Source organism: Pseudorca crassidens, chromosome 7 (genome assembly GCF_039906515.1).
Source record: "Pseudorca crassidens isolate mPseCra1 chromosome 7, mPseCra1.hap1, whole genome shotgun sequence".
NCBI classification, from domain to species: Eukaryota; Metazoa; Chordata; class Mammalia; order Artiodactyla; family Delphinidae; genus Pseudorca; species Pseudorca crassidens.
This window is the reverse complement of record NC_090302.1, coordinates 5,015,321-5,027,975: the sequence shown is the minus strand read 5'-3', so window position 1 is coordinate 5,027,975 and position 12,655 is coordinate 5,015,321. Positions and strand designations below refer to the sequence as shown.

General features: G+C 46.0%; 1 protein-coding gene across 11 annotated transcripts in view; it reads right to left on the bottom strand.

The window, feature by feature from the left end:
* RAPGEF1 (Rap guanine nucleotide exchange factor 1) overlaps positions 1–12,655 on the bottom strand; it is a 140,981-nt gene that overhangs the window by 108,021 nt on the left and 20,305 nt on the right. For 2 of the 11 annotated variants that reach the window (XM_067742890.1, XM_067742897.1), the window contains exon 1: positions 7,057–7,464. The exons of 5 other annotated variants lie outside the window; for them this stretch is intronic. In XM_067742890.1, coding sequence (XP_067598991.1) covers positions 7,057–7,120 — 64 coding nt within the window. In that variant the 5' untranslated portion in view covers positions 7,121–7,464. Of the gene's footprint in view, positions 1–7,056; positions 7,466–12,655 lie in introns of those variants that run through there. 4 more of the 11 variants (XM_067742892.1, XM_067742895.1, XM_067742898.1 and 1 more) reach the window with 4 other exon arrangements.

Below are 12,655 nucleotides of genomic sequence, written 5' to 3'. Positions count from 1 at the left end.
CTTTCCTTTGAAAACTTCTTCTCCTACCCTGAAGCCTATGCATGGGCACACCCAATCACGGCTTGGAACCGCACAACGGACAGGCATGGACATCATCTTCGTTCATTACATCAACATCCTGATGCTCTGCACTTGATTCACGCCGCCCTCGCAGCGAGGTTTGAAGCAAGCTGTTTAATAGCAGTATATCTATTTTAATAACAACTGGGTTGGTGCCCCATGATGTACAAGCATCTGGGGAAAATGGTAACGAATCATCCCTCAACAGACACAGTAAAGAGGAAGAGGTGGGTCATTAGTCACCCTGGGTCATTAGTCATGCCGCTGAACAGTAAGCATTACACTAAAAATATTAATAACACTTCTGGGCTCACTCTGTCCCTTTCATGTGAGGACATTAAAGTATTTAATAATCGTTGCTCCCTGGGAGACAGAAGACAAAAAGTTGTGATGGTAAATGAGTATCCTTAAATAAAGTCTTCTCATGCCTTTTTTTATGTGAAACTCAGCACTTGAAAGAGACTGAGCCAAGTCCAATGCAAAAGACCATGGGAAAATAGAATTTTGAAACAAAAATAGATTCTCAGCCCTCATAATGGTTTTTGAACTTCCCATTTCCCTTCTCTGAGCCCCATGCCTTTAGGTAACTCATCACGATGGCACTAGTAAATACAGTTTAAGTTTCACAAGAAAAACAAGTTCAAAATGATAATGCTCAACACTGATGTGCTTGTGGCTAACTGATAAATTTATGCATCACTCAAGAAAATGTTAACAGATACATCCCTTCTGGAAAACAACATGGCAATAGTCCATGGCAGGTTCCTGGACTGGGAACTTTACCTTGGGAACTTATCCCAAGGAAATCATCCAGCAAATCACAAATATATATGAATACAGCTACTTATTGTTACCCTACCTGTAACAGCAAAAAGGGGAAATAATTTCAATATCCACCAGCAGGTGAATGATTTAATAAGTTATGGGACAGCAACATGATAGAATGTCACAGTCATTACAGTAGCTCTGAAGACCACATATGAAAAATATGCATGCATGTGCAGCAGCTCTGGAAAAGATGAACAGTAACAGCTAATTCTTCTGCTCACTCACTAGGTTTTAGGCCCTTTAGATCTAGTCACTCAATATGCATTTTCTTCTTCGCATTTTGTCAATTTTTTTCCAATTTCTTCTTTAATAACATAACATCTTTTTGACTAAAATAAAATGAAATTTCTCTGTACTTAGCCTAAAAATAACAACACTAATAAACACTTACTGGACATATACTACGTGCCAGGTACTGTTCTAAGCACTTTACATGTATAAACCCCTTGACCCTCACACCTAGCCAGCTAGAAGTGGGGAAGCAAGGAGTCAACCGGGGCATCTGGGCTCCAGTGTACAGGCTCTTAACCACTATGTAATAATGAAAAAACTTTTCAGCATTATTCAGGATGGGAAAATGGACTGTCCTGCTTAGTTCAATATTCTAGTTAACTAGGAATAGCTCAGCTATGTCTGGTCCTGCAGTAACTATTTTCAAAGAAATTCAACACCATAAAAACGCCCCTGTGACCATGCTGTTCAGCAGAACTGATGCTTTCTGCAGGTACTGAACAGCAGGGGAGTTTGCAGATATGAACAGCAGTGATGAGTGCTGATGGTCCCTGATTCACAGTCCACAAGGCACCTCTGAGATCATCTGGCATGTGATCCCTTCAACTGAGGGAAGGAAATGGGTAGAGTTAGCCAAACTCACGCTGCTAGCTGGGATTGGGACAGATCTGGGCCCATGATCCATGCCCGCGGATGTGGTAAAAGCCGGGTTCTTTCTTCCTATTATGCAACATGTGATAACAAGAAAGACTATGATTCATTAAGTGCTTGTGTACGCTAAGGGCTATAAACCCTTCACGTGAATTATTTAATTTCGCGCCACAGTCGTTCGAGGTAGGCATTATTATTAATCTCACGTGGAGACTAGCAAACAAGCTTGGAAACGTGAAGTCATGTGGCTCGCCTCACTCAGCTAGAAGGCCCTGATTCAGGTGACTGGAGTGCAGCCCCAGCCCTTGCACATTCTGGAGCACTGCAGCCCCACAGCAATGGAATCAGACCACACAATGCATGGGGGTAGGTAGGCCGGCTCCAGCTCTGGCCAGAAAAGCCGTCAATATTAATGATCTGGCACACAGGCATCCAGCGGCCCCAGATGCTTCTTGACTACCTAGCTAGGTACAAGCTTGTAGAGGCAAGTCTAAGCGCCCTTGCTGACTGGAATCCAAACAATTATAAATCCGCCCCCACAGCACAGGAACCAGAGAGCATGTGGAATTTATGCAAATCCTTGAGTCCCCACCCCCACCCAACCAGGCAATCTCCTTCCCAGCCTTGCTAAGCCCACAGTCAGCCCAGGCCTGGGAAAGACACTTCAGCCTCAGCTCTTCCACCGAGGGTGTTAATTTCATTTGCTCACACCCAGCTGTGTACAAACATGCAAATCATTAACGTTTCCATTTACCAGGCCGGTATGGTCCTGAGCTGCTGGGATTTCTGAAGGAGATAACAATTCTATTTGCAACTACGGCTGCAATTTTTAATTCCCAAGGAAACTTTCGCCCGTGTTATATTCCCAAAAGCCAAAATGACCACTGTAAGCAACCCTTCAAGTTATTCATGAAAAAAAAAGACCAGAAGAAACAAAGAATTCTTTTTTTTTTTAAACATCTTTATTGGAGTATAATTGCTTTACAATGGTGTGTTAGTTTCTGCTTTATAACAAAGTGAATCAGTTATACATATACATATGTTCCCATATCTCTTCCCTCTTGCGTCTCCCTCCCTCCCACCCTCCCTATCCCACCTCTCTAGGTGGTCACAAACCACCGAGCTAATCTCCCTGTGCTATGCGGCTGCTTCCCACTAGCTATCTATTTTACGTCTGGTAGTGTATATATGTCCATGTCACTCTCTCACTTAGTCCCAGCTCACCCTTCCCCCTCCCCATATCCTCAGGTCCATTCTCTAGTAGGTCTGTGTCTTTATTCCCGTCTTACCCCTAGGTTCTTCATGACATTTTTTTTCCCTTAGATTCCATATATATGTGTTAGCATACGGTATTTGTCTTGAATTCTTTTGAGAGCACTGGACGGGATAGTAGGTATATTTCAGAGCAGTTCAATTTAGCTCTCAATTGAAGGTTTCCCCAGGTACCTGGGTCAATGAATCAATAACGAAATGCCGACTGTGATTTAAGTGCCTTTTGTGAAGCAATCTTTTGCAGTGTGAACAATCATCAATAAATTTACTTAGTCTTTGTAAATTCAGACTTGCTGTGGGACAGAGGAGGGTGTACCTGTTTTCATCCCTCGACGCCTCCACTTTGGGCAGAGAAAGGCAAAGAAGGAACGTTTCCACCACACACCCGCCAGCACTGGTAGATACCATTTACTGAGCACCTACCATGCACCAGGAACCACGCTGCACCTTTCGGACCTCATGTATACCCGTGGTAGCACTGGAGGCCAGGCAGCACTCAGTTTGGTTACCGAGTGCACTCACGGAGGGCACCAAGTGCCATACGCTGTGCTAGTATGGAGGACAGAACAATGATCCCAAGAGACAGCCCTCAGGTTTCTGGTCAGGTACTGTAGTAAACAGACTCCCCCCCCCATCGGCCCTCCACCGGCCCATCCCTGTGGTGAGGGCTGGAATGTAGTCATTTGAAGGCCACTGGAGGTAAGGACAGTGGGGAAACGATCTGGGATTACAAAATTCACTTGTTCAAGGTCAGACAGAAAGTCAGGGGCAGCAGAGCTCTGGCTGGATGGACCACTCGGGATCATAGGAAGCCACTGCCTTATCCTACCTCCCATCCTATTTTTTTGGACAGGGCCTGCTAGAACTCACTATGGAAATGCAAATGACTTAAATTTATCAACCACTGCAAGCATTCATTATTGTAAAAACCAATAAAGGCAGTACCGTTTCTTTCTTATGTTTCGGGTTCTGAAAGCTATAAGAAAAACTAGAACTATAAGAGAGTATAATGTTGGTCCCTTCAAAGGATGCACGTCCCACACTGTTTAAAATCATTAGACATTTCTCTATTAGGTGTAAAATGCTCTTTAGGGTGACACCAAGCAGAAGTGAGATTCATGTTTCTCAAACTAGTATTCTGTCACCTCAGTTTTTTAACTTTCCAGGTCTACAACATGGAAACAGAAACACAAATGATCCAAAAGGCAGATAACGATTTCCTTTAAATGTCCCTTCAGAATTTATTCTGCATTTGACCTTCCTAATCACGACTGTCTGGCTCTGGTTAAAGTCTGCCATCGCAGGTCAACACACAGACCGGACAGAAGTCAGGGGCAGGCTGGGCAGTTCCAGCTGCCTGCAGCAAATGCACACAAGGACGTGCCCCAGTTTCACTTGCCCCTAAAGCAGACAAGGATATCATGCTGCTTGCTCTAGAGCCTGGTGCCATCAGTCATCCACTGAGCTTGGACTTCGAAAAATGCACTCCCATCAGGGTCAGGGTGGTGGTTGGGATCCACTAAATCAGTGGTCCCCAACCTTTTTGGCACCAGGGACCCGTTTCGCGGAAGACAATTTTTCCACAGACCTGGGCGGGGGTGGGGGTGGGGGTGGTGGTGGTAGGGGGTGAGGGGGGATGGTTGAGGCAGTAACGTGAGCGATGCGGAGCAGATGAAGCTTCAATCGCCTACCGCTCACCTCCTGCTGTGCGGCCCAGTTCCTAACAGGCCGAGGACCGACACTGGTCCGTGGCCCAGGGGCTGGGGACCCCTGCACTAAATCATTCCTAACCATTGTTCCAAAATCCCAGTTCCAAAATACAAACAACCTTTAAAGACAAACAGACAAACTGTGAAGAATAAATAAACTCCACACCATTGTTATTGTGGATCCTTGGACTGGAGAACAAACTGCGGGTCCAGGGTCTACCCTGCTCAAACCAACAAATCCCTACACTGGCAGAGACACGGCCCTGGTAAATGGGATCTGTGAAGACTTAGAAATCAGGGGCAATTAATTGCTCTTCTTTTTATCCCCAATTCACTGTGGATCCTGAAATCCCTACTATCAACTCCTCTCATTTAAATTTCTGAACACAACTAAACAACACAACAAAACACAAAAGCTTTAATTTTTGTCTGTAAGCCCAGCTGCTTCCTATGGAAGTATTAAGAAGTTTTAACTCACACGTTTTCTAAGGAAAACCAGAGACAACTTAAAAGTAAGTAAAATATTAAATTCCTGTTATAAAAGTGATTTGAGTTATTGGATCAATGCCAATTTTCTTCTTGGTGGCTGGAGATACCAGGCCACATGGCACTGAAAGAGTGTTACATCCTGACCCACCAGTAAATACCCATGTCTGCTAAGATTCATTCTTCTGAAGGACAAGGTACTATGATGTAAGCAGCAACTGCTTTTTTTTTAATGTTTTTCTCCCCCAAATGAGTAAAGTACATTAAAGAAAATATAACAAACCTCATATATGCATAACCTGGATTCTAACAGTTGTTAAAATGATCCTGTTTTTCTTATCTGTATGTATGTGTTCATTCAGTCACCTGAACCATTTTAGAGTAAAATTATAGCCAGCATAACCCTTTAGCCCTGAATACTTCAGCATGACAACCCCAAAAAGGACATTCTCCTACATGACTCATTACCATAATCACAGGTAATAACATAGACAACAGTTCCCGAATATCATCTACCACGCAGTTCATACTGAAATTTCCTGAACTGTCCCCCAAATGTCTTTTATTACTGTTTTGTTCACACCAGGATTTGATCAAGGACCAGTAAGGAATACCTTTTTCAAAGTAACTTGTTGGACAAAGAATGAATGACTGATGGAAAGTCAGAGGGGCTGGAACCGAACGGTAAATTAGCATCCGACCTACTTTTCCCTATTAAGAAGAAAAAAAATTATATATAATCTGACCACAAAAGACAACTATTATTAACATTCCCATGCATTTTCTTCCAGTTTATTTTTTCTGTTCATAAACACACACCCATACATACGCTTGCGCTCAAACTGTCTTGCTACAGGTCAGGTGCTATCTCCACCCCTTTTGGCAAGTGGAGATAAAAGAGCCAATACCTGATGAAGTCCTGTGGGCACCATCTTTGGTATTCTGGTGCCTGCCGGGTCTGCGAACTGCTGGTCTGCTAGGTTAGTAACAGTGAAAAGGGCAGCCGAGTGCACTGGAAGACCCAAAGGCCCTGGGGCTGCATACTGCCGTGTGGCCCCTCTGGCTTTCTCCTCCTCAAAGCTGACGCTAACACAAGCCTGAGTGACACCGAGTAGGTTTTAACAGGTGTTGCTGTCCCGTGTCACAGACATCTAGGATTGATAAATATGAGACTTGTTTTTTTTTTTAATAGAAGGTACTTTGAACTCTTTGGAAGAAAGGCGCTATATATTTAAAAGCTATTAATAACATTCTCTAAACCAAACTGTCACAAAAGATTCAAACTCCTGGATATCAAAATTTTTACTTGGGATATCTTTTTTTTTTTTTTTTTGCGGTACGCAGGCCTCTCACTGTGTGGCCTCTCCCGCTGCGGAGCACAGGCTCCGGACGCGCAGTCTCAGCGGCCATGGCTCACGGGCCCAGGCGCTCCGCAGCATGTGGGATCCTCCCGGACCAGGGCACGAACCCGCATCCCCTGCATCGGCAGGCGGACTCTCAACCACTGCGCCACCAGGGAAGCCCCTTGCGATATTTTTTAAAGCTGAAAATTTTCAACCAACGGACGTATGCTGTACTAAATAAAAATCTCAAACTGAACTAAGTTCTCAGCCAAGCCAGGCCATCACATTGAGATGCAAATCGCTTTATTCCTTAGGAGAACTGCCTGTTAATTTTCTTTAAAATATGCTGAACTGCAAGCATTTTCTGATGAAAGGTATTTCCCCAAGCAGTTTCAGGTCTGGTTTTAAACCAAAGTTTCCCAACAGAAGGCTGCCTCCTTCCTTCCTCCTGGAGATGAAGCACAGGGCCTTCTTACCTTGTTTCCAGGGGCACAGATGGCTTCGTTTCAGGGGCTTCTGTTTTTCAATAGCATTGCCCATTCTAAAGCCAGAGGATCACAGGGCCCTTCCAAGCCCAGGTGTCTTTGTTGAACAGCGAATACGGACCAAGTCACCAGCTGGAAGGGGATTCATCTCTCAGACATCCCAATCACCCAGCGGTGAGCCCTGGTAAATCCTCACAAGAAAAACCTGAACTCTACTCTGGAAGGTCCTTGCCTCTGCCTTTCAAACTCCCTTCACTCCCAGGAAGGAAATCAGAATAAAGGCTTGTTATCGCGGTGGGTCTCGGTACGTCTATACTAGGAAGCTCTTCCTCCGCCCTCCTTTGACAGTCTGTTACTCATTGGCACAGCAGCCTCAGATTAATTTCCAAACACTTTGGACACTGCTTTTCTTTGGGGGAGGAGTGGGAAATGAGATGATCAAAAAACTGAAAGTTAAAAATAGACCAATTTGGGGGGGTGCCACAAGAAACTTTTTTTTTTTTTTGGCAGTACGCGGGCCTCTCACTGTTGTGGCCTCTCCCGCTGCGGAGCACAGGCTCCGGACATGCAGGCTCAGCGGCCATGGCTCACGGGCCCAGCCGCTCGGTGGCATGTGGGATCCTCCCGGACCGGGGCACGAACCCGTGTCCCCTGCATCGGCAGGCAGACTCTCAACCACTGCGCCACCAGGGAAGCCCAAGAAACATTTTCACAGAGACCCTAACATCACACCTTCTATTTAAGGATTCTGGCCCTCAGACCAGTGTGCATCAGGTGACAAGTTCCATCAGAGAGAAAACAAGCTGACTTCATTAATCCTGTGTTTCCAAGGGAAAAACAAACAAACATCAAAATGCAAACTGCACTTTAGTTTCCAAAGAAGAAAAGACCTCAGAGGACAAGCAGCTAGGAGTTTGTAACCTCAAGCTCCAATCTTACACTCTATTTTGGAATTAATTTTTCTGGAGAAAATGTGGCACCACCTAAATTCTGAACAACAGGTTTCCTGGAAGAAAGAAGGGCATGAAATCATATGCTTTTTGGTAAAAACAAAGAAAATGGCAAGGTACGTGGAAAGATTTCATTGATTTAGATACCAGAGTTTGAGGGTAGAAAAGCTCTTAAAGAATCCCTGGAGCACATGCAGTGGGTGAGACTGGCTGCAGGACCAACCACCTGGGTTCAAATTCTGCCTCTGCCAACAGAGCATAGTTTTCTCAGTTTTCTCATCTGTTAATTGGGCATAATGCCAGTAGTCCCACCTCCCCGGCTGTAATGGTTAGGGGAAAACACTGACTGAAACTGCCCGGCCCTGGCCAGGCAAAGACAGTAACAATGTGCATAAGTTATTTTACCACAGGAGATCCTGGTAAGGAACAGGGAACTAACAAGCTACCACCAACCAGAAGAATAGGGGAAAGGTCAAAAGGAGAGAGAAGAGACGCCAGTCCACATGTCCTACCAACCTCCCAGAATCCTCCTCGCTGGAATCCGTCTTGGCTGAGTGGTTGCACGTGCCACCAGAAAGGACCCTCAGTCAGAATGATTGGTCAGAGACAACCCGGAAACTCACCCCATCACCATAAACCCCGAGACTGCGAGCCACGTGGCAGAGCAGTCTTCCTGGGCTCCCTTACCCTGCTGCTCTCCGCCCAGGCGCCCCTTCCCAATAAAGTCCCTTGCTTTGTCAGCACGTGTGTCTCCTCGGACAGTTCATTTCCGAGTGTTAGACAAGAGCTCAGTCTCGGGCCCTGGAAGGGGTCCCCCTTCCTGCAACATAATGAGGATCAAATAAAAGGGACACTTAGGAATCCCTTGGTAAATCGTTATCACCAACACCGTAATACTCTTTGACTGTGAAACTGTATTAGCTCAGATGGCCGATATCTGGCTTCAGACAATTTAGCCAAAGGCACATAATCACAGTGAATTTCGTTCTATTGGGGTTGGAGGGTACAAGGTGGGAGCCAGAGTAAAATTTAAAGACAGTATTCCAAAAAAGACCCACAGAACCAAAGAAATGGAGTTCGAGAGGCACTAAATGCACTAGTGCTCCAACTGTTCAGTGTGCTCTGTTACCACTCCCAGGGCCACGGCCAGCGTGCTGCACCAGCCACTGCCCATTCTGAGGGAAACAAATAATCCTGCCAATGTATGCAAAATGAATGAAGCCAAATCCAAATCTCTACAAGATCTTAAGGTTTCCTATTTGATCTACCAACACAGAAATCATTTTTACAAAATCACAGCCTGAGATTCCAAACTTCTTAAAGCAAATAGCACGGGTCTGTTTCACTCCTCCAATGACAGGCAGGAAAGAGAGAAAATGCTTCAGTGAAGGCCACGGCCAACCCCGCTTCCCTCACACCGTACGATGAACTCACCTTCCAATCAAACTGCAACCACAAACTGCAAAAGAGCAAAGGCTCGCACCCCAACCGCGCCAGAGGGGGCCGCTGAAACCTAAGAGCTGGTAAAAGATCCAATTCAAGTTCAGCACCCACCCCAACTCCATCAGCAAACACCCCACCCTTTCGGTACACTCTGAAGAGACTTCCGTTTCCTTCCAAAAACCGTAACAATTTTCCTTAGGTAAGTCTGCAATGCCAGATATTATATCTGACCTCATTTCTTCCAGAAGACATTTAGTTCAAAATATCTACAAAAGCATAATAGATCAAAAAGGCTCTACTTTTGAACCTGCATCTTAATGTCTCTTTTCACCTAAAGAAAGTTTTAACTTGTCAAATGCTCTGCACACGATGCCGCCCAGCACCAGCAGAATACCCACGCACAGTAGGTGCTTAATAACTACTGAACAAATGGGCAGACAGATGAAGGAATAAACAAATGAAGGCTCCCCGCCCCCCTCCCCCGCAAACACACCCTACAATGTGTTAACAGGAGTTTCTTTTTTTTTTTTAATAAATTTATTTTTATTTTATTTTTGGCTGCGTTGGGTCTTCGTCGCTGTGCGTGGGCTTTCTCTAGTTGCGGTGAGTGGGGGCTACTCTTCGTTGTGGTGTGCGGGCTTCTCATCACGGTGGCTTCTTTTGTTGCAGAGCACGGGGTCTAGGCACAAGGGCTTCAGTAGTTGTGGCACGTGGGCTCAGTAGTTGTGGCTCGCGGGCTCTACAGCGCAGACTCAGTAGTTGTGATGCATGGGCTTAGTTGCTCTGCGGCATGTGGGATCTTCCCGGACCAGGGCTCGAACCAATGTTCCCTGCATTGGCAGGCGGATTCTTAACAACTGCACCACCAGGGAAGCCCAAACGGAGTTTCTAATCCATAAATGAACTCTCCTTCCTGCAAGCGCCAGAGGTGTGGGCCCTGCCGAGTGCTGTTTCATCCACCTTCCCCACCCCTCAGCTCAGGCAAAGTCCCCAACCTGGAGTTTCATCCGTATCTTTTTTATCCCCACTAGTCTGTAAAGCCTTTGAAGTCAGGAACTGGGTTTGGGTCAGTTCCCCATGTGCCTGCGCGCACACAGAACAACAGGTCACCAGGGAAACCTGGGCTCAAGGCCGACGCTGCCATTTCTCAGCTAGGGGCTGCCACATTCTAACAGCTAATTTTCTGATGAACCTTCCAAACAAACTAGAAATTTCCTTGAGAGCAGCTCTGAAGTGAGGACCCTGTGGTTAAACTGCTTCTAGGGTAACCACAGCCTCCCAAAATGATTCTGTGTGAACTGGATGGGGGCTGGGGGTTGGGGAAGATAAATCGAATCACCTATTTTTAAGAATTCCTCCCTAATTCTCATCTCAGAAAAAGTGTCTTCCAGAGTTGTCCCCAAGGGTGAATATGCTCACCATCCAATATGAGCAAGTGACCCATCCAGTCCACACCTTAGGGAGACAACATGGGACTCAAACAGATGAGACGAATCAAAAGTGAAAGACCACCAGAAGTGGAAAGCTCACCGCATGCCCAGCATCACGTGTCTCCACGTCCTGCGCAAATCCTCCGACGGTGCTGTGGGTACATGGACTGCTTTCAGTCAGACCGCGTGTTACCAAGTTACTCCTGAGGTATTACTACTGCAAGCCCCAAATCACGGACTCACAGAAGGGTAGGGCCTAAGGACATAGACTGACAAAATCATCTCCTCCTAAAAGCCTGGGGCAGGGCAGGGCGGGGGTCAAGGCTACACACTCAGTGAGAGAGCCAGATCCAGCCCAAGAGTTTTAATTCTTGGCCGGGAAACCTCCTACCTCTTCCTCCTGACCAGAGGGACAAGGCGGTGGAGGAGTGGAAAGTGCTGGCTCTGGAGGAGAGCTGAGCCAGTTTGAATCTTTATGTGGCCACTTTCCATCAGGGCGACAGGAACTTCACCTCCTGGACCTGATTTTTTCACCTCTGTAAAGTATGTACTAATATGCTGCCTACTTCATAGGCAGTCTAAAGCTTAAATAAAATGTTTTAAAGGTGCTTGGCACACTTAAAGAATAGTTACCATTGCTGGGTTTTTTCTTTTTAATTTCATTATCTATGAACATCCAGCTTTAGAGACAATACATTAAAGAAAAATTATTTACCGTCACAGAGATTTTTTTGTTTTTTTAAATATCCCAGTAAGATCCATTGCAACATTCTGATAAATAACTCATTCCCTTAGCGCAAATAAAATAATATTTCACTTCCAAACACTTGTATCATCAGAATACTTTTTTGATTATGGAATGCAAGCGACATAAACCAAGGAGGTAACACTGTGGTTACTGAAGTTTGAAACATTTTACAGAGTCCTGTCCTCAATGCAGGATGCAACTGGATTCAGAAGAAACCTGCGTCAGGGAGTCCTGCAAGGCACTGCTCACTGCTCAGAAGGGGAAGGCCAGTGATCGCCGTAGTGTGCACCTTCACCACCTCCTCCCCACCCCGCCCCCAGGTGTGCGGGCAGGAGATGGAAGCTGGGCTCTGGAGCCGGTGCCCAGTAGCTGACATGAAGCTTTGTGCATGGAATTTGTGTGCTGGGAGGAAAGTCTGATGTTGGTCACTTCCCCTCCAGAGAAAAATACAACAATACAAGGAAGCACCAAGCACTGTGGGAATGTTCCAAAGTGGGAGTTCCAGCTCAGTCCAGAGTATAAACAAAGGGCAATGACCAGCCTGGAGGTCAGGCCAGCAGAGCACTGAGGCAAAAAGTCTGGGAGCCAGTCTTCTGGGTGCCCTAGTCCCTGCTTTGAAGTGACATTCCTGCCCAGCGCTGCGGAAATCACTGAAGGCGAAGGCACATCTCGAGTACTGCATCACAGGAAACACAGACCGGGGTTCTCTTACGACACTCTTGCACACTCACAGATCAGTCTCAGAATGCCATGGCCTGAGAGGCCTCAGATTCATCCGACAAATGCCGACGTGGAGTTTAGGGAGAATCAAACAACATGAGCAAAGAATCACTTAGTTACCACTGTAATCAGTGCTGAGAAGTTCCGGGAGGGGAACATGTCTAGCAGGGCAACCTAATCTAATCTGGGAGGTCAGGGAAGGGTGAGACTCAAAGGATGAGCAGGAGCTGACCAAGCAAATGGGTGAAAAGCATTCTGGGCAGGAGCAGCATGTGCAAAGGCCCTGTGCAGCTGGAGGT